This window comes from Centruroides vittatus, unplaced genomic scaffold (genome assembly GCF_030686945.1).
Source record: "Centruroides vittatus isolate TY-2023 unplaced genomic scaffold, ASM3068694v2 contig_300, whole genome shotgun sequence".
NCBI lineage: Eukaryota > Metazoa > Arthropoda > Arachnida > Scorpiones > Buthidae > Centruroides > Centruroides vittatus.
The window spans coordinates 48,125-69,664 of NW_027121917.1; the positions used below are offsets into that span (position 1 = coordinate 48,125).

General features: G+C 28.1%; 1 protein-coding gene and 1 long non-coding RNA gene across 3 annotated transcripts in view; both read left to right on the forward strand.

Annotated features, from left to right (window-relative positions):
• Nucleotides 1-21,540, forward strand: part of LOC136972680 (uncharacterized) — a 222,224-nt gene that overhangs the window by 35,680 nt on the left and 165,004 nt on the right. The gene's annotated exons all lie outside the window — the stretch shown is intronic.
• Nucleotides 1-21,540, forward strand: part of LOC136972676 (mitogen-activated protein kinase kinase kinase 7-like) — a 426,088-nt gene that overhangs the window by 11,670 nt on the left and 392,878 nt on the right. For both annotated transcript variants that reach the window (XM_067267281.1, XM_067267280.1), the window contains exons 3-13: nt 1,074-1,142; nt 3,056-3,101; nt 6,045-6,180; nt 6,250-6,374; nt 6,681-6,809; nt 6,892-6,949; nt 12,101-12,222; nt 12,299-12,444; nt 17,858-18,023; nt 19,345-19,542; nt 21,462-21,526. In XM_067267281.1, the coding sequence (XP_067123382.1) occupies nt 1,074-1,142; nt 3,056-3,101; nt 6,045-6,180; nt 6,250-6,374; nt 6,681-6,809; nt 6,892-6,949; nt 12,101-12,222; nt 12,299-12,444; nt 17,858-18,023; nt 19,345-19,542; nt 21,462-21,526 (1,260 nt within the window). The remainder of the gene's footprint in view (nt 1-1,073; nt 1,143-3,055; nt 3,102-6,044; nt 6,181-6,249; nt 6,375-6,680; nt 6,810-6,891; nt 6,950-12,100; nt 12,223-12,298; nt 12,445-17,857; nt 18,024-19,344; nt 19,543-21,461; nt 21,527-21,540) is intronic.

Consider the following 21,540-nt stretch of genomic DNA (forward strand, 5'->3'; position numbering starts at 1 on the left):
AAAAATTCTAATATAAATAAATAGCAGTCATTCCATTTATTTATATAGATTTTTTTCTATATTTATGAATTACAAAACTCTAGAATAAATGTAATTTCATTTTTTATTTCAGAGTTTTGTATTGGTTATTTATTATTAGGACATTTTATATTTTATATAAATTAAATGTTTTTCAGGAAACTTAGCATACTTTCATATTACTAATTCTTATTTACACAAATATTTTTTATTCAAATTAATGTGTCTGAAACACACACCAGTTTTGATAAATAATAGATGAAAAAGTATCATTCTGAATAGATTACATATAGAATAAAATAGTTTTCAATTAAAATGTAAACATGTTTACTTATTGAAAGTTTTTGATTAAATTATGAAATATCTGCACTTCATTAATTATTGATCTATCATAACGGAAAATAATCTACTATATAAAACTGAAAAACTGGACAGTCTCTGTCCCGGTATGTCGAAAATGGCCACTAAGGGCGTCACTAGCTATTATTTGAATTAACAATAAATTTAATTTTTTGCGTAACAATATTAAAATAACAATAAATGCAGTTTTTTGCATTTTTGACTGCGTTTTAGTAGGGTACACCATGAGAAATTCAGTATATTATTATTTTTATTTGTAATATGAATTTATTATTTATACCACAGAATGACACCGCTGTTGCTAGAACCCACTAGGGGACGTCCCTGGCTACTAGTTTGTATATAAGATTTCAAATTTAGGAAAAAATATATAAAACCATTAAAATAATTTTTTTTAACTTATCAACTTATCTTTAAATTTCACTAATGACCTGTAATCTATTTTTAATTTCACTATCAAATTTTGAATTTAGAACGGATAATTTCCATTGTTTTTGATATACATTTTTTTCAAATAAAAATAAAAGTATAAAGTTTGTAATTTAAATAAAGATTTTTAATATTAATTTTAATTTTTATTTAGAATGTTTTTTAATTTATTTAAAATAATTATGATAAATTTTTAACCATAGTTGAAAATTAGTTAATTATTGTTATTTCTAATTAAAATGAAATGCTGAAAATTATTTTTGCAGGTTCGTCAGTTATCTAGAGTCTCGCATCCAAATATTGTGAAACTATATGGAGCTTGTACAAAATCACCTGTAAGTAGAATCAAATTTGTTTTTTATTTTAGAAGTTTAAGTATAGCTTTTATTCATTTTTAGTTTGTACTAAAACACACTTTTCTTAACCATTAGATTAAGATCTACTATCTGAGATTAAAACAATGTCATTTTACTTATTCAGTTATATTTAAAAATATTTTTATTCATTAAATTAACTCTAAATAAATAAAATTGAAATTGTGATATAATATTGATTACATATTCCCAAAAATTTTTGTTAATTATCTTAGTTTATTTAATTGATAAACTGTAATTGATGGTATTGCCATTCATTTGAAAATTTTACTCTTTATCTAGTCAGTAGTAGAATTTTAATAGTTAATTTTGCCTTAAAGTTCTTCCCAAAGAACTATTGCAAACTAGTAACCTAATAATCACCATGTGAGAGAGTTAACAATTTGGCATAGGTTCCTTTCCAAAGTGTTGGATATACTTCAGCTGTCAGTGATGTCTACATTCCTGGTGGTCTGGTGTTTTTCAGTTTGCATGGTCAACTGGACTTTTTTCCAGGCGCTTCCTTTTCTCTGGTTCTTGGTCCAAACTCTTAGTCCTTTGTTGTTGTTAATAGACTGGTTACCTAGTAGGCTCAAACTTCTCTACCTTCATAGATACATACATAAACAGCACATAATTCTTTTCCTCTTGCCTTTGGTCTTGTCTGGCATTGCACTAGACACTGGTATTATACATTCTGTGTATGTTATTATTACAATTTATATATAAAAAGTAAAATACAGTGGAACTTCACCTAACGAGCATAATTTGTTTCAGAATCTTACTCGTAATGCAAAACATTCATTAAGCGAAACAATTTTTCCCATATAAATTAATGTAAAATAAGATAATGCATTCCATGCCAAAAAAAAATACTCAAGTATTTTATGTATTATGTTTATTGAAAGAAAATTATACAATATACATTGTTAAGGAGCGTGAATAATCATTATCTTTTTTTCTAGTGTGGAATGAACTAACCTGGAATGCGAATTTGATTTGCAGAAAACAAATATGTCTCGTAAACAGCCAAACGATATGCCAAATTTTTGGGCTATGTAAAGGCTAGAATTAAATATTAGAAATTAACTAATTTGACTAGAAGAAGACAGTTATGCTGTCATCTCGTATTAAATTTAATAATTATAAATAAATAATTTTTAATTTAAACATTTCTAAAACTTAATTTGGAATTAGTCATTAAATTTAATATGAGATGGCAGCATAACTGCCTATCTCTAGTTAAATTAATTAATTTCTAATATTTAATTATAGCATTTACTTAGCTCAAGAATTTGGCATATCATTTGATGTGTTTATTTTATAACAGGTTATGGTTGTTGATGTTTATACATAATATGTGTGAACACAAGTTTGGAAAAATGTGTGATCACGAGCGACACTAAGATGCTAGCTGAACAAGTGCTTAACACAAACTGATGGAGCATGTGTACAATCTGGGACTTTCCCTCTCCTCGTCACTCATTATGCGAAACGTTGCTCATTAAGCAAGTCATGTTTTTACAATTTGTTTTGCTCATTATGTGAGTGCTCATTATGTGAGGTGCTCATTAAGCGAGGTTCCACTGTATAGATATTAGAATACAGTGGAATAAATTCATATTATATAATAGAAATATTATATAATTTTAAACTAATTAAAAATGACATTAACTCTTAACTGTTATGGAATAAAATAGAAGGAAATAATTATATTTTTAAGTTTATAGATAGAATTTATATTAATGCTATCTTAAAGGCTGATTGATTGATTACTATTCTTGTACTGTACAAGTAAATGTAATTTTTAGTAAAAAATTTTGTAATATTTAATATTCACAATATTAAAAGATTTGATTTTGAATTTTTTCAATATATATGATTTGTTTTTTTAGGTTTGTTTAGTTATGGAATTTGCAGAAGGTGGATCATTATATAATGGTATATTTTTTCATTATCTTTATAGAAAAAAGAAATTATATACATATCATCAGATATTTTAAATATAACATTAAATAATGAAAAAAAATTTTTATTAATTATAATTTAAGTATAGTTTTTCTCTTTCAGAAACATTTAAAAATATCATAGTTGTATGTTTATCAATGAACAATAAGTTTAATTTTTTTTCCTATTATTTTTCATGAATAAAGTATAAAAATTGTTCCTTCTAATGTACAATTTTATAAATACGAATCCATTTTTTTCTACATTAATTCAATAAAATTATTATCTATTTATATTAAGGTTAGTAGTAATAAGGAAAAGTAATTAGATTTTTTATTTATTATTATAATTTTCTTTAAAGAACACTGGATTAGAATTAAAACAATTGAAGGATATCATGTAAAATTAAATGTTTTGTGTGATGAAATTAAATGTATAAAATTTGTTCAAGTTTTCATTAGATTTAATACCTCTTTATGGTAATTTTATTTATGTCTACTTATAAAATTATTCAGTAATATATAATTTTATTCCTTTTAAAGACATGGTGCACTCTTGCTAATTGGAGTAAAAGTGCACTGTGTATTATTGTACAGAGTTGTTTAAATTAGCAGAGCTATGAAGAAATAGAATAACTGTTACATACTTTATTTTAGGAACAGAATTTTTAACTTGTATTCATAAAAATGAAAATTTTATTAGTTTTTGAAATACAGTTGCCACTCATTATATCGCACTTGTCAGGAGACAAAGAAAAAGCACAATATAACCCAGTACTAAAAATTCTGGGCTTTTACTGAACAGATTATACATGCTATGGAATCTCATTCTCTATTTTTTCATCAGCAAGTGTTTCTGATATAAAATGAGCTTAGTTTTGCAATACTGAATTTTATTTGCAGTTATATTGTATTAAATGATGTTTATGTAAACATCGATGCCACGAATGCTTATTTAACATTATTGTTTCTGTAACAATGATATTTAAAAACATGTAATGTGGATATAGAAACAAAATATCAGTTACAATTTTATTATACAGTACTGTATTTCAAAATAAATTCCTTATTAAAAATTTGTGTAATTTTTATTTTTCAATAAAAATTATAAATGCAGTGTAAATTAAAAAAATAAATATTGAAAATATAATAAAACATCAAAACTTATAAAATTACAGAGTAAAAATTCTCTAAAAAGCAAAATAAAGTACTACTATAAAAAAATTTTAGAACTTTCTGTCCAGAAATAAAGAAGATCTTTTCCTTACACATTACAAGGGGAATTGGAAATTTCACACCTTATGTGAATTGATGCAATACCATCAGTCCACATAAAGGTGTGAAATTTCAAATTCACAGAAACTTGTAAATGAGGAGACAGTAGGGCTACTTAAAACCAATAAATAAACAACTTTTAATATCAAAAGGAAATATAAATGATAATCAATCTGTTCACTTGCTTTGCTTATTTAGATCTTGATGAATTTATTGTTTCACCTGCAGTAGTTAGTAGCGAGGATAATAATAGGAATAAAATACAGTAGAGCATCGATTATCTGACCCCTGATTAACCGACTTATCGGTTAACCAACCGCGTTCCAGTCGGCAAATTCAAATGTCCGCTAGTGATGTGGCACTACAATATTTGGTTATGTCTTGGCTACTTTAATATTATTTTTGTTAAATTTACATGTTTTAGCTGGCAGCACTGGCTCGACCATGAAAGGGAGGCTAGTATTTAAACCAGGCCCAATACACTATACTAATAATTTATTTTTTCATACTTTTTGGTTATCTGACTTTTCAGTTATCCGACCAACCCCAGTCCCCAATTAAGTCGGATAATCGATGCTCTACTGTATTGTATTTCATTGCAAAAAGAAATTCATTAGTAATTGGTAATTTAAAATTTATTTACTCCAAGTGCTTTTGAAATTTGAGGGACTCAAACAAAGTTTGATATATTCGAATCTGTGATATAATGAGGGCTACTGTACTATTAATGTTCAATGTAATAAATTTAAAACAATGTGTCTCAACTGCCTGTCCGCAAAAGTTTTTCTGGTATGCAGAAAACTATTTGACTAAACTGATGCTGGACAGTTGATTACAGGTGACATTTAAATAGTAGAGTCATAATATGTACTTTGTTATGTACAGTAACTCTAGATAGCCATGTATAAACATAATTCATAATTGCATATAATTACTGGTCCACATAAAAGTATCCATAATTTTACCAAATTTGAAACCTTATTTTGTATTTGGTAAATATATTTTGTGTTAAAATGTTTGGCACATACTAATTTTACAAATTCATTATGCTTTTAAAAAATAATCTGTGATTACTTTGTTTTTGGCAGGAACATTTTAGTAGCAAAATGAACAAACTTGGTTCAGATTAGGCAGAATTTAGGCTAACAAAAGTATACTGTAACTATATTTTATTATACTGGAAGTTACAGAATATCTGTGTATTTAAAATAATGAATAAAAAAAACAACAACAATGGATGTATCATATTCAATAAAACTACAATTATAAATTTTTTGTAACTACTTTTATTCACATTTAATCAAAATTGTAATTACAAAGAACAGTATAGTAGCTAATTATTATTAGTATCACATTTGATGATAAAATATAATTGCAGTAGGACTGCAGAATTAAATATGTAGAATGTTTACAAAACGTTTTCATTTGTAAAATTAGGTTTTCGTTGAATCTTTCTAAAAGTATCAATAAAAATAACTTTGATACATATTTGTAAGCAAAACAGTTACAATGAGAACTTAGAATCTCAGCAATGAAATAAATTATATTTGTTAATATGATACTTATGCTTAAGAAGTAGATTAGAATGTTTTATGCTATTATTTTTATAATAGGCCTAATTGGGATAAATTTGAATATTAATGAGATTTTTTATTTATTTTAGTTTTACATTGCTCACCTCAAGTAGAATACACTGCAGCACATGCAATAAGTTGGGTGTTACAGTGTGCTAGAGGAGTAGCATATTTACATAATATGAAACCTAAAGCCCTCATTCATCGTGATTTAAAACCTCCAAAGTAATAATTTATATATAAGATAGTTTTATGAAATTTTGCTTTATTTTAATACAAAAAAATTTTGTATAGTTTATTACTTATAATGGGTGGTACGATATTAAAGATCTGTGATTTTGGAACTGCCTGTGATCAACACACAGTTATGACAAATAACAAAGGAAGTGCTGCTTGGATGGCTCCAGAAGTGTTTGAATGTAAGCTATATAAAAGATAATAATATTTTTAAATATTTAATATACTATATAGTTCCAACAAATTTTATTTTCAGATAATTTTAAATATTTATTCCAACACAAGAATAAGTAATTAATAAGCAGAAACAGTCTAATAGTTAAGATTATTTCTTGAATGTTGCTTCAGGCTCACAAAAATTAACTTATGAATGTAAGCTTGAAATTCAGAAGGAAAATGCATAAAATATTATTTTGAAGTACAGTTATTAAGCAGACAATGTAATTAAATTTTTAAAATAAAATATATAAATGTTACACACTTTTTAGGTTGCTCCTATAGTGAAAAATGTGATGTGTTTAGTTGGGGAATTATTCTTTGGGAAGTTCTTACAAGAAGAAAGCCTTTTGATGAAATTGGAGGACCAGCATTTCGTTTAATGTGGGCTGTACATATTGGTATGAATTTTAAAATAACCATAAGATTATTTTTCTTATCTTTCATTTAAAATTTTATTATTAAAATTTATTATTTTATTAGGGCAGAGACCTCCTCTAATTGAAGGATGTCCAAAACCTCTTGAAGAATTAATGACAAGGTCTCTAAATTTATTACTTTTTAGTTAAAGATTTATAAAAACTTATAAGAAAATGTACTTAATTAAAACATTTAGTGGTACTAGTAAAAATACATAGAAAGACTAAAATGTCTTCACTCTCACCATGTCCAATCACTGGGAATGACAATCTTCCACTGTAGAGATGACCTTTCTTTAGAGGCTATACCCCTGCAAAAGCATGAAAAACATGAGTCTAAAAGTTCTCCAGTGACAAACCAAAAAAAAAATTGTTTTGGACTTGTCACTGGAGAACTTTTAGACTCATGTTTTGCATGTTTTTGCAGGGGTATAGTCTCTAAAGAAAGGTCATCTCTACAGTGGAAGATTGTCATTCCCAGTGATTGGATATGGCGAGAGTGAAAACATTTTAGTCTTTCTATGTATTTTTACTAATGTGTAAACCTGTCAGCCAATTTTTTAAAAATAAATTTAGTAGCACATTTTAAAATTTTTATTTTACTCAGTTTCTTCAAAAAGCTGCATGAAATAAAAGTTTGCATTTTGTCTAAATCAAAGATTAATTTTTATAGGCTTTCACAGCTTCCATAGATATATAAATTAAATTTTTTGATAAATTAAATTGTGCACAGAAGTTAACTAAATGAAAACATTTTATTTTATACATATGTATTGAAGATACAAAATCATTATCATCATTTGTTGTTTATAATTGTGAACTATGGCACAGGCAACATTGTCAGAGGACATTTTCATTCATTTTACATTTGTGGAGGTGCAGCCTCAAATAAAAGGTCCTTTCTATAAATGAAAATTGTTTTCAGATTGTTGCCAGTCATTTTAAATATTGAAAGATGAAGATGACTTTTTATCTTCAATATATATATATTTTAATACCATCGGCCATTTTTAATTTTAATATTTTATTCTTTACTTATTATATATAGGTGCACTCTTGCTAATCTGAAGTGAACTGTACAGATTCATTTAGAATAGTGGAGTTGTATATAAAGTAAAGCAAGTAATAAAGAACTACAGTTGAACTTGACATGTTTTTAAAAATTAATTGTGATTTTTTTCTTGTTTGGATGGAACATTTAGTGGAAAAGCAAACAAAATTGGTTCAGATTAGAGAGGGTGCAAGCTATTACATAATGCCCATAATAAATCATAATATATAACAAACACATACAAAAGTAAAAGTGTACATTATATCAAAATATAGTTTAATTTTAAATGTGTATGTAGTTACAACAAATAAAAAAAATATGAAAAGCAACTCTATCAGAGCGAATGAAAATGTTAATTTTTTATTTTAATGTAAATGATAGAATATTTCAGGGCTATGGAGTCTAGATTTTTACGCGACTCTGACTCTGACCAGGGCAGACTTGTTAACAAAGTAGGCCCGAAAATTCTGATGTCGTCACGTGACCTCAGAATATTAGCATCAATAAAGATAGAACGTAGAAACTTTTTTATTCCAAAGCTAAAATATTCCTCTAAGTAATGAGTCAATAGGATAATACAGTAGAGTCGTTAATCTGAACCTCGGTAATCGGAATCGCCGGTAATCAGAACGATTTTCAGTTGGACTGTGTCGTGCTGAATCGAACGTTTTTGATACTAGATTTACTTCTAAAGTATAATTTTTATGTTTTTATATTCTTCAATATATTTATTTTGTTTGTACAAAATGAAATAATTTTTAACGATACAATAGCCTCGATTATTATTATAAAAATTTTCGTTAGGCTTAAAATCGACGAAAATTCAATGCAAAGCGACACGCAACGGAGAAAAATTTCAACATCGGATAGGTTAAAATATTTTTTCGTACATAATCGGTAATCAGAACAAATCACTAATCTGAACAACCCCAGTCCCCAATTGATTCTGATTAACGACTCTCTACTGTATTTACTTTTCTGGCTGTTATATATAACATAGGAAAAGTGTAGCGATTGCTCAAAAAATGATCCCACTCAAATTTTGCATTTTTGAACTCGGCACCTTGAAATGTCAAGATATGCAAAAGATTTCGGTTTTTTTCTGTATGTATGAATGTTAGAATGTATGGGAACATGATTTTGAATCGGAGTCGGATGGTTTAACACAGGAGTTATTAAGCTTGAAATGGTTGAACTAAATCAGTTAGTACACATTCTAACATCCATTTGCACTTCTCTACGTTTCAAGGCTTTCTGAGTCCAAAAGAGTAAAAATCTGAAAGTCATTTTTTGACCGATGGTCATTCTTTTCCTTTGTTATAGGCCTATACTGTATAACAGCTGGGAAAGTAATAATGACAACGATTCTGATTATTTTTAAAAAACCTACAAAATAAAATGATTTTAAAAATATAATTAAACATTAAAATTTGACACATCTGCTGAATATATAAGTTTGCATTTATTGACTTGTTTGATGATGGCATTGGTGTTTGGTAAGCATGTATGAATAAAAATAGTAAATACATTCTTATACAAGCAAATTAATTTAAGAAAAATGTTGTATAGTACATAATATACAAGTATATTGGGTAATATATGAGTATACAGATACATTAAACTAAGTCAAGAATTAAATGTTACATTTCTCATTCTTGACTTAGTTTAATGTATCTTGAGGTTGCTTGTTTTGCCATGTTGATTAATTTATTATTTTTCATCTCTGTTATAAACTGAATTACTCCTTACAAAAAAATCAAGTCTATTACGTCAACATTCACTGAAGCTCTTAAATTATATTTAATAATTTTAAGAGCGGAAAATAAACACTCTACTGAAACTTGGTTGGTGGCAATGCTGTGGCAATCAATGCTGTATTTTGGATAATGTCTGGATAGTGCAGTATATTGCCGTTTTAACATCCAAACTCGAAGAGTGGTCAATGTAAATTATTATTTCCAGTGAATAGTAAATATCATCTTCAAATTTTGTAAGATTTCCTTTTCTGTCTCTACTCATATTGGAACTCAAGCTTAATTTTGAAGGTAGAGACGAGTTTTATAAAAAATACTAGCAGATGAGCCAGATGTTGCTCATGCAAAAAGTAACAATAACAAAGATTAAGATATTTAGATTATAGCCGATTTTACCTGTTTTCAATGGGTGCAAGAATTCTCTTGCACCCATTCTTCTCTCTTCCGAGATTAGAAAACTTTTAGATGGGTCTAAAGTATGTTTGATTTTTCACAAAAACACAAAATACCTCATCTAAAATAGTACGGTAGAAACAGAGTTCTTCGGAGTAATCCTTAACCCTCTCCTTTTTCCCCCCGAGAGGAATTTCGAAAAATCCCTTTTCAGTGTACTGTACATTCTTATGATGTATCCTAACTGTGTACCAAATTTCAACTCAACCATTTAAACTCTGAGCTTATCATTATTATTATTATAGTATTATTATCTCAATTATATTATAAGATTGTGAATGCTAATAATGAGTAAAATATTGTGGGGTTCGGGCCATTATGATTTATATTAAGCACGTTTTTGATAGGGTCCTGCCACCAGGTGTGTTTTACCAGACACACCACCGATTGAGATGAAGTAAATGACTAAGGCGCGAGGGTAAGAGTCACTTTGAAGTCCAGGAATGAGTCTCTCAGGAGGAAGAATACAGAGCCAGATATAATCAATTAAAGGGAATTTATTAAAAAAAAAAAAAAAAAAAAACTGAAAGTTCAGAACAAAGTTATCAAATCCAATTTTTGGAAATTTGCCTATCTTTATCTATACAACGAAGGGGGTACCTAATGGGGGGTATTCGAACTACGCGACTCACAACATACCAGGTAAACAAAATGTCTTCTTTTGTCTATTTAGACAGTCGGTCAATCTCTTGATCTTGTTTCCTCTTGCTCTTTCTTACTCATACTGCTCTGGTACTGTCTGGACTGGACTCCACTCTCTGGCTGCTTAGGTCCTGTGTCTGTCTGACCGCCTCTGGTCTATTCTTTCTTGTCTGTTGTCCTGAGTCTTCTCTCACTTACTGCCTGTCTTGAGTATGAGAATTATACTGATTTTTGTTGGACTGGAATTCTCCTTTTAAATATTTCCAGCATGAGAAGGTTCGTCATCCAGTGATGATTTATGGGTGGTATCATCATCGGGTGATGATTTATTTGCAGTGTCATCATTGCAGCTGAGATGATTGTTTTCTGTTGTTTGTTTATTTGGCAATGACATCTAGCTTTTGTAGAGTCATCATTGAGTCGATGTGACTCATCTTGTCTTTAGGGCAGTTCTCATCCTTATTCATTGATTGCTTTGTCCTCTTTCCCTTGGCATGTTGTGAGATTTGGATAATAAACCGTTTTATTTTAATTTGTTTATTTAAATCGTTTTAAGTTGGTATTAAAATTTAGAAAAGGGGGAGTCCCTAGATTGGTAAAATAGGCGAATTTCCTCTTATAACTTCAGTTGTTGTTTAAGATACAATTAAAGTTTATGCGAATACATAATTAGCAAAAAAAAGGTAAAAATAAGTGATTAAGCAAAAATTATTATATTACAAATGTTGTAAACAGTAGTTCACAAATGCTAACATCAAGGTATTTTTGGAGGGGGGGAAATGGTGGTCCTCACAATATTCATTAAGTCTGACCACACTGAAGATATGACATACAACCCCTTCTATGTCTCTATCCTATTGACCTTTAATAAAGAACCAAAATTTAATAGCATTAATGCTTTTTATACACATGTTACTGTGCCAAATTTTGTTTCTTAAACTTTACTCATTCTGAGATATTGTTTAATAGTTCAGAACAGAATAAAGAAATTAATCAAATTAGATGCCAACATACATGTGTGGACCTGTGAATTTTTTCCTCTATTTGACATTTTTTGAGTTTATAGGATCTCCAAACGTATAGATTTGCAAAAAACTCTGAGAGTCAAATGTGACATGATTCAAATACTTTTTCATTTTTTATATACATAACAAGTTGGGAAAGTAAAAAGGAGTTGGAGTCGGGAATTTTGACGACTTCGACTAAAATACCAAAACTCCACGACTCTGACTCTGACTCTACAGCCTTGGAATATTTTATTAGATATATTTATTAATATTTTATATCAATAAACTTTCTTAGTATTAGACTTTTAGTAGTAAACTTTTCATTTAGAATTTTTTTTTTTCATTATGAAACGTTGTTACATACAGATGTTGGTCAAAAGATCCAATGAAAAGACCCTCAATGTTGGAAATAGAAGAACAATTAGAAGAACTGTTTCAGTTTTTTAAGAATGGAGCAGATGAACCAATTATTAATTCATCACCAGATGGTAATTTTTATTATTTATTAAACTTAAATAATAGATAAATATATAATGTTATTTAATTTATTATCTCATTTTACAGTTTATGATACCACAGATGATGAATCCATACAAGTTTCACAGGAAGATCCTCTGCATTTAGAAAAAAGTCAAGCTCAAGAGGAACTAATAATTGAAAGCAGCAATAAAGGACCTTCACCTCTTGCAGTGGTTTCTCCAAAAATCATTGTATGTTAAAATTTATTATTTCGACAAATGTAATTTAAAATAATTGAAATATAAGAGTCACCTCAAACTACAGGAAGCGGGAGCTAGCATACGCTTGGTCATGCTCCCAAGCCCCACCTTTTTTTCCCATGAGGCTATGAGCCATTTTTACTAGGTAAATTATATGGGCATGAAGCAGCCACAAACTACACAACGTTTGCTCACATAACATAGTCCACATGACATGAATTGGCTATAGAACGAAGATTTTATTATAATCTATACTTGTAGTCAGTCAGTTTTCATTTTGAACTTTGCAACAGCATCGGAAAAACATGCCTACTAGTTAAGCCTAGTTAGGCTTAACTAGCCAAACACTATATATAACTATTTACTATTTATATACAACGTTTATATTATTTTCAATACTGAATGTATTAATCATGTAATTTACATATTTACATACATCAATAAATTTCTATTATTTCTTTTTCGACATGTGACACGTTCATGTAGTCATTTATCTTGCCCGCTCTCTCTTGTTAGCGTGATTGCTCTTGCTGTTGAATTCTGTGAACAGTGAGTGTACTCTCATATTGCTGCGCTAACAAAGGAAAAACGCGTGGGCAAGAAGAAAGGGGCAGAGCCTTTGACGTCATCAGTTGTGTTAGTGCATATTTGCTAGCATTTTGCTCTCGCAAAGCGCTAGTTTGCGGCAGCTCTAATAATTATATATAAGTGTATATTAATCTTTGATTTAATACATAGAAAATATATGTATTAAATCAATTATATACAGGGTGTTAAGAAATTAGATCAACAAAATGAAATGGGTGGTAGAGGGGGTCAACGAAAAAATTTATTTTCTATGAACTGGGAGCTACTTTACAAGATACAGATTCCTAAAGTTTCTTTGCTGCCCTGCATAGCATGTATGTAAAGTAGGAAAGTCCACCATCATTATTTCATGGTGTAGCAGTTTTTAAAAATGTAGACTGATACATCTTAGAGAAGTGAAAACTGGAATCACAACAGTTTATGTTTGTTAATTGTTATTTCTGTACTGATAGTTCAATTTTAAGTGCAATTAACAATAAAAAGGTGTAGTTGGCAAAATAATTTAACCCTTTCCATGCGGTTAGCTACCGATCAGTGTGTATCACGTGACTTCTTCGTTTATCGGTGATGCGAAACTTACCAATCGGTAACAATTAAAAAATTCGATTAATTTGCGCTATATTCGAGTTTTCCAGAGATCTTAGCTTTGATTCGCTCTTCTGTATGTCGATTGACTTTGTTTAAGCCAACAAACGTTTTGTTACCACCTCTGGGCCATAAATATTTTGGTAAATACATCCCCTACTATTCTACAGTAAATCTTCGCAGTTAACTACACAGTTGGCTGAAAACAATCAAAAGTAAACTCCTTCTACAGTTTTATTGAGTCTCTTCTGTCTTTGTTGACATTACTTTAACTAATTACAGACTTATGAAACGAAAAAATTGCCGCGAAAAGCCCCGCCTCTAACCTTCGAAGTAAAATGTAAACAATCACTGTAAATTCCCTTTTTAAATCAATTTTTAATTCTAATTAATTAATTTAATGCACTTAGACATTAAATTAGCTAATTCGACAATATTTAGGCGAGTAAATATGTTTTTAAAACTATCTAGCGATAAATATTCCCGGGAAACTCCACCTTCCTATAGTAAGTCTATGGAAGATGTTCGCGCTGTTAATTTGGTTTTAAAATTTTTCTCAAATCAATTCATATATACAGTAGAGCGTCCATAAGTGGAACCAATTGGGGACTGGGGTCCTTGCAGTTAATGATTTGTTCCAGTTTCCGACTTTGTACGAAAAAATACATTAACCTGTCCGATGTTCAAATTTTTCTCCGTTGCGTATCGCTTCCTGTTGAATTTTTCTCCGTTGCGTGTTGCTTTGAATTTTCGTCGATTTTAAGCCTAACGAAAATTTTTATAATAATCATCGAGGCTATCGTATCGTTAAAAATTATTTCTGCATTTTGTACAAACAAAATAAATATATTAAAGAATATAAAAAACATAAAAATTATACTTTAGAAGTAAATTTAGTATCAAAAACATTCGATTCAGCATGACACAGTCCGACTGAAAATCGTTCCACTTTCCGGCCATTCCACTTACCGACGTTCCACTTATTGACGCTCTACTGTATTTTGAATACATTTAATTATTTTACAAAAGTTTACTGACACAGTCGTACAGCTGACTAATCGGTGTTGCTTCACGATAACAATTGACTACTCTCCCAGCTAAGTAATTAGAGACATAGTGTGAATAATGGCAATAACTTCTCCCCAGCTCTAGGTAGAAAGCTGCGGTTTGTTTTGTTTAATAGAGGACAGATGTTTCTATCTAACAGATGTACAAAGTTCAGCGATTCTCTGTAAATTAATTTTTTTTTTTTTTTTTTTGTTTGTAACCTTCAAATTTGTTCGTAAACTTCATATTATTTTAAATATGTATAAAACTAAAAATTATACAATCGTAAACTGTAATATGTTTTTAATCAAACACAAAAAACAGATTGAATATAGCCCAAAAAATTACCCAAAAACGCAAAAATGCGCCGCATAACGAATTTCACCTATTTACTTAATGCTAAAGGTTTTCCGCATGGAAAGTTAATAAAGAATAAAAGTCCAAAATTCAAAAAAAATATTTTATTTGAATGCAATGTTTTTATAATATCAATTCAGATGGGAAAAATGTACATTTAATAAAAATTGTATTTTTATGCTAAATTCCCCTCTTTTAAACCTCTTTTGCATTCTGATTGCATTTCTTCAACATGCCCACTTGTAGAAAAGGTACAAAATCTATTTGACTTTTAATTATGTCAATCAGGTGTATAATGGAGAAATTTACATCTCAGGAGCTTGCTAATATCATGTTATTTATGGGAAAACCAAATGTAAAGGATGATTAGTGCAGACTTTATGGATGGTATTTCCAGCACTAAATACCTCACCATTTAATGTTTACCACAATCCATAATTAATTGTGAGAAAAGGGCTGTATTTTAAAAGATCAGATTGATAAGGATGATTATGCCTGATTAAAACTGACAACTGAAGAAATAGTGATTCAACATTGGAGCAGCAGCCCTCAACAAGCATGTGAGTTATTGCCCACATTGTTGGGATAAATCACATTAATGTCTGGACCGTGCTACATAAACAAATGCTATATCCCTTTCACCATCAAATTGTACAATGCATAAGTCCTGCAGATAATCCAGCATGGTGTGTTTTTATCATGGTATTTAGAACGATGTGAATTAATAGCACTCCATGCAAAACTTTAAGAAATGTTTAAAATAATAATGCCAGATTTCTCTGTAAGGTATGCACCAGGGCAGCAATCATTACCAAAAGTTTAGGAGCCTGTATCTCATAAGGAGTCTGTGACACACCGTTTATAGGACGAAAATTGATTCCATTGTCGCTCTAATACCTATTTCATTTTGTTGGTCTAATTTCTTAACATCATGTAAAATTAATAAAAATTTGTGTTGCTCATTATTGAGCATTGTATCATTTTAAATAAAATATATTTTCTGTAAAATAGGAATATATTTATATTGCATCCAATAATTTCAATTCATTAAAATTTGCATTACTTTGTTAGAAGAAAACTTATTCACAAACTATTAAAGTTTTTTAGGAAATGAATTTTATCATAGCACATTACATTTACATATAAAAACTTCCTGCAGCAAAAGTATAGTTTAAGATTCTAAACTTGGAATGATCTAACTTACTGCTTTTCTGGATTTCAGATTACCATTTAAAAATTAATCAGGAATCAAATAAATGTAAATGTATTGTTTTATTTATATTAATTTAATAATGCATTTATTACAGATATGTTTATATTGCACCAAAATAATAAATTGAATAATGTAATACAATTATCTGGATGTCCTGAATTTTTTGTACACATATGTCACTTTTAATTGCTTCATGATTTTATGCTATCTGGAAAAGGTTTCATTTAGGGTTCTGTACTATAGTACTGTTCCTTGCAATTTTTATTTTTAATGATGAATATATATGAAAGAAAATGAAAATTACTAATTGAAACTTTTAAGTTAATTTTAAAATTTTATAAGTATCATTAAGTTAAATAGTTTATAACTAAAACATTTAATATATATTAAAGCAGATTAATAATAGTATAATTAAATAAAATTTAATAAGGAAATTTTTGAATGAATTATTGTAAAAAATTAAATTTTTTTAACACTAGCACACATTTATTTCACTTGTGTTAAGAATAATAATTTCTCATTCAGAAAATATGTAAAAATTTTGTTTTTGTAAAATACAGTAGAGCATTGATTATCCGACCTCCGATTAACCGACCGTGTTCTAGTTGGCAAATTCAAATGTCCACTAGTGATGTGGCGCTACAATATTTGGTTATGTCTTGGCTACTTTAATATTATTTTTGTTAAATTTACATGTTTTAGCTGGCAGCACTGGCTCGACCATGAAAGGGAGGCTAGTATTTAAACCAGGCCCAATACACTATACTAATAATTTATTTTTTCATACTTTTTGGTTATCTGACTTTTCAGTTATCCGACCAACCCCAGTCCCCAATTAAGTCGGATAATCGATGCTCTACTGTATTAATATTTTCCTTTATTATTTTGAAATTTGAAACAAAAATTTTGAATAATCTTTTTGCATTATAAGTTTCCTGTTTTATATTATTGAAATTGTTATATGATATATTTTGCAGTAGGGTATAATTTTTCTAGTTTTGTGTTCTATTTACTTTGGGAATCCTAACAGTTTTTTATTAAATGAATAAAAGATTCTGTAAATTATTAAAAAACGTATATATCTACAAATACAACAAATAATAAGAAAATTACATTTTATCAAAGTGAATTTTTTTAAATGTTTAAAAATCAAAGCTTTTCTGAAACTTAGTGGTTTATCATTAGGAGTCAAAACTCCTAATGGTGAACCAGTTTTTTAAAGCTAATTTTTAAGTTTACAATATTAAGCATTACAAATTTTAAAGCCATTCTAAACATCCTAAAAATTTAAATATTCTTTTCCATATTCAGCAAGCAGACAAGAACATATTAGGCATATTCTAACAACCTAATTATAAATTAAAGCAAACATAAAACTTAAATTTAAACCTATAACAAGTTTTATTTCTCATGCACACAAACTAAAAACCAAAATTTTCAAAATAATATTTGTCTTCGAATGCCACAGAATGAAACAAGAATTAATTTAAAATTTTTGATTTTTTTTTTTAGCTGAATGCATGAGATAAGTTTACAAAACTTAAAACTTATTGTAAACTTAGATGAGTAGTTTTAAACTATTTTTTGTTTTATTTACTAATTATTTTTTTATAGCCGCCACGTCCATCACGTACAAGTGCTCCAGCATCACTCTCTAGCAGCCAAGAGAATTTAAGAGGTGAATTAGTCAAAAATTTCTTTCAAGAAAATATGTCAGACAAAGATAAAAGAAAGTCTGCAGATTTTTCTGAATCATTATCTAAACAAACTTCAGTTCATGGTAAGATTTAATGTTTTATTAATTGAATTAAATTAAAAATTAAAATGTACAGTTAAAATTTTAATTGTAAATTATCAAATTGTTTAAATTCTATTATTTACATGGCATTTCTTTAAAAAATGTAAATTAATTAATGTAAAGTAATATTTATTGTGAAAATCAAAATGCCTTCATGCATCTGTAAACAAGAAAATGCTACTAATATTGATTTCTGTAATCAACTATAAACTGTTGTTAGTAACAAATAATTGAAACATTAATGATCATGATTCACAAAATTATTTATGTATATTGTAACAAGTTTTTTTTAAACTGATCAGTCTGATTTTAAAAATTTAAAGATTTTTTTCTCTTTAAATTATTGAAACAAATTAAATTTTCTGAAAAGATAATTTACTTTTAGAATAAAAAATCAAAACTTGTGTAACTTTTTTTAATAGTAAATAATAATCTACTGTAAAATAAAAGAAAATATGATAAACAGTTTTAAGCATGTCATTTTATATGATGACATTCTTAATTGATTACATCCTAAATTCAAATTATTTTCATCATTACATAATATTACAATTGATTCTGTCAATTTCTAATTCTGAAAAATCAAAAATGCTGTTAAAAGCTTATGGAAAATTTTAAGTGCTAATCTGATTTTATTTTAAGCACAAAGGTTGGTGAATTATTCTAACTACAGTCAAACCTGTTTTTATGCGGGGGATAGGGACCGCATTAAAAAAAACGCATAAAAAAATCGCACGAAACTTCACGAATGGCTGTAAAAAATAGTTTTCGCAACACAATTTAAAAAATATTTTTTTTTATGCGGTCAACAGGGACCACATAAAAATAGTCTCACATAGAAAATAACTCAAAACCGTACGAAATAGAATTTATTGACAACAGGTGTCAGCACTTGACTGCATCGTCTGGTCTATCGTCTGTTTTACATATTTTTGTCCAGGTGGTGTTTTGTTGACTTAAAAATAAATTATTTCATTTTTCACATATTCATGCAATAATATTACTATAATAAGTTTATTTAGCTATAATAAGTCAACGTGAGACATGACGAATCGCACGAGACTAGTCGCCAACTATACCGCACAAATAAAAAATTGCACCAAAAAAACCGCACAAATTAAAAATTTGCATTAAAAAAATCGCACATAAAAAGAGCACATAAAAACAGGTTTGACTGTATATTTAGTATTGGAAAGTTTTTTCATATGAAAAACAAATATCATTTTTAATTTATAATTAATGCTTTATAATAATAATAATATCATAATTATTATGTGTCATATAAAATATTTTATCTTTATAGATAAAAGTCATCACAGAACAGGTTCAGGTTCCTTTATTATAAAAGAAACATCACAACAAAATGAATTTCTTAACCAAACAATTAGAGATGTAAATATTCAGAATACTGACTGGACATCTTCTTCACATCCTAAAGAACAGGTTTTACCTCAAGAGTCACCAGACATGCCCAGAAGAGAATCATGGTCTTTTTCTTCAGGTAACATTTATTTTAAAAGACTAATCATATAATATATTGAATCATTTCAATATTTTTTTTTTTTTTTCATGCAAATTTCTGGGAAAATGTGTCAGTTGCTCTTTCTTTGAAGTCTTGTGACCATTCATCATAAGTGGTGATGAATTTCTGTCAATTCTTTTGTGAAAAATGTCCAGAATTTACTAACATAAAATTTCACTATCATGACCATGCTAAATACCCACTGCCAATATTGTGCTGTCAGTTACAGTTGGGAGTGAATTTGGGCCACATCTCTCGTAATAATTAAACTAAGTGATTTCTTTCTCTTTCCACAAGTGCAGAAAACTCTGAATGACAGATGCTTTTCATCTGATGATGATATCTGCAGAGTACAATGACAACTATCTAAAAGTGGATTCCAGAAAGCATGTGATGCATGGGTGAAAGGAGAATACTTTAAGCATGATAAATTCCAAATCTTTTAGAGATGTTGAGATGGATATTTCAAATATTAAATGCAGAAAACTCTCAATTTTATAATTTAAAAGTAGTTTATTATAGTTAAATTTATAATTCTGTGGACGTTGAAGACAAGATTAATCCAATTAAATTAGTATTAAATAAATTACCACTTAAAACACAAAAAGTATAAACACTAAAAATGCAGTTAATAAAATAACAGAAGTATCTGTGACAAATGAAGTTAATATCCTGAACATTGAAATAAAAAATATTGTGAATAAAGAAAATTTAGTAGCAAATAAAAACAAAAAAATAAGAAAACAACATTATTTAATAAATTAATCTGAGTTTAGAACCTTTCACAATTATTTTATGCAAATTAATATTTATTATGGGATATTACTAATCAGCATATGCTTTTTGTTATGCTTAAAATGATCATTATTACATTAATAAATTTATTTTTGAATATAAGATTCTTAATATACTGTTTTAATAATAAAAATGTAAATGTATCCTAACACATTAAATTACTGTAATAAAATTTATTTTTATATAACAATGCTTAATTTGAAAATATGGAATTATTTTTAAAAAGTGAATTTTATTTATTAATATTGTGAAATGATTCACCGGATTATTTATTGGGTTATACTAATTGAATCAGGTTGTTTTATAGTTTTTTATTTATTTTTAAAAACGAATGGCACCTATATACAGTTGAACCTGTCTATGTTGAATTTTTTCTCATTCTCATGATATTCTAGATACAGAGGTTTGATTAGAGACACAGTATTTTATTAATACAATAGAAAATACAGTACATACCTGTATTAAGTATAAATAAAATAGTTTGTCAATAGTTTTTGATGCCTGACTTTTTTTGACCAATAAGACTTGAGCTGAATTCATAGGCAGTCAGAGAAAAGCAGAGTTGATTGCAACTATGTACTGATTGCAAGGAATATTTCTCAACTGCAATTTATACTATCAAAATGCAGTCACTGAGCTTTGAATTTGTAATTGACACTTCAGTCCATAATTTGAAATATAGAGATTTTGGAGTACAGTACATTATTTGAGATAAACATGAAAAGTATATTAAATTTAGGCTGAAACTGCAGGTGGAAACATAAATTTGGAGATAAAGAAGTTTTTGAGATAAACGTTTGAGATAGAAAGGTTCAACTGTATACTTACTATAATAATTTAAACCTATATTTATAATACAGATTGACATTAAAAGATTTACAGACTGTTAACATTGATTTTTATTAAATATATGCTTAAATTAATAAGAAATATTTTTACTAGCAAAGATAACCTTTAATAATTTATAACTAATTGTCTTGTTCATATAATGCATATTAAGAAAATAGCTTAAGTTTTGAATAGAAATTTTTATCAAATTGACAATTATTCTGTTTAAAATTTTTTTAAAATGAAATAATTAAATATTATTCATTTATTTATAGGTTATAATAATGAAGGAGATCCTTCAGATTGGAATGCATATTTATTATTAGAACCAAAACTCCAGGTAAATTATTTTAC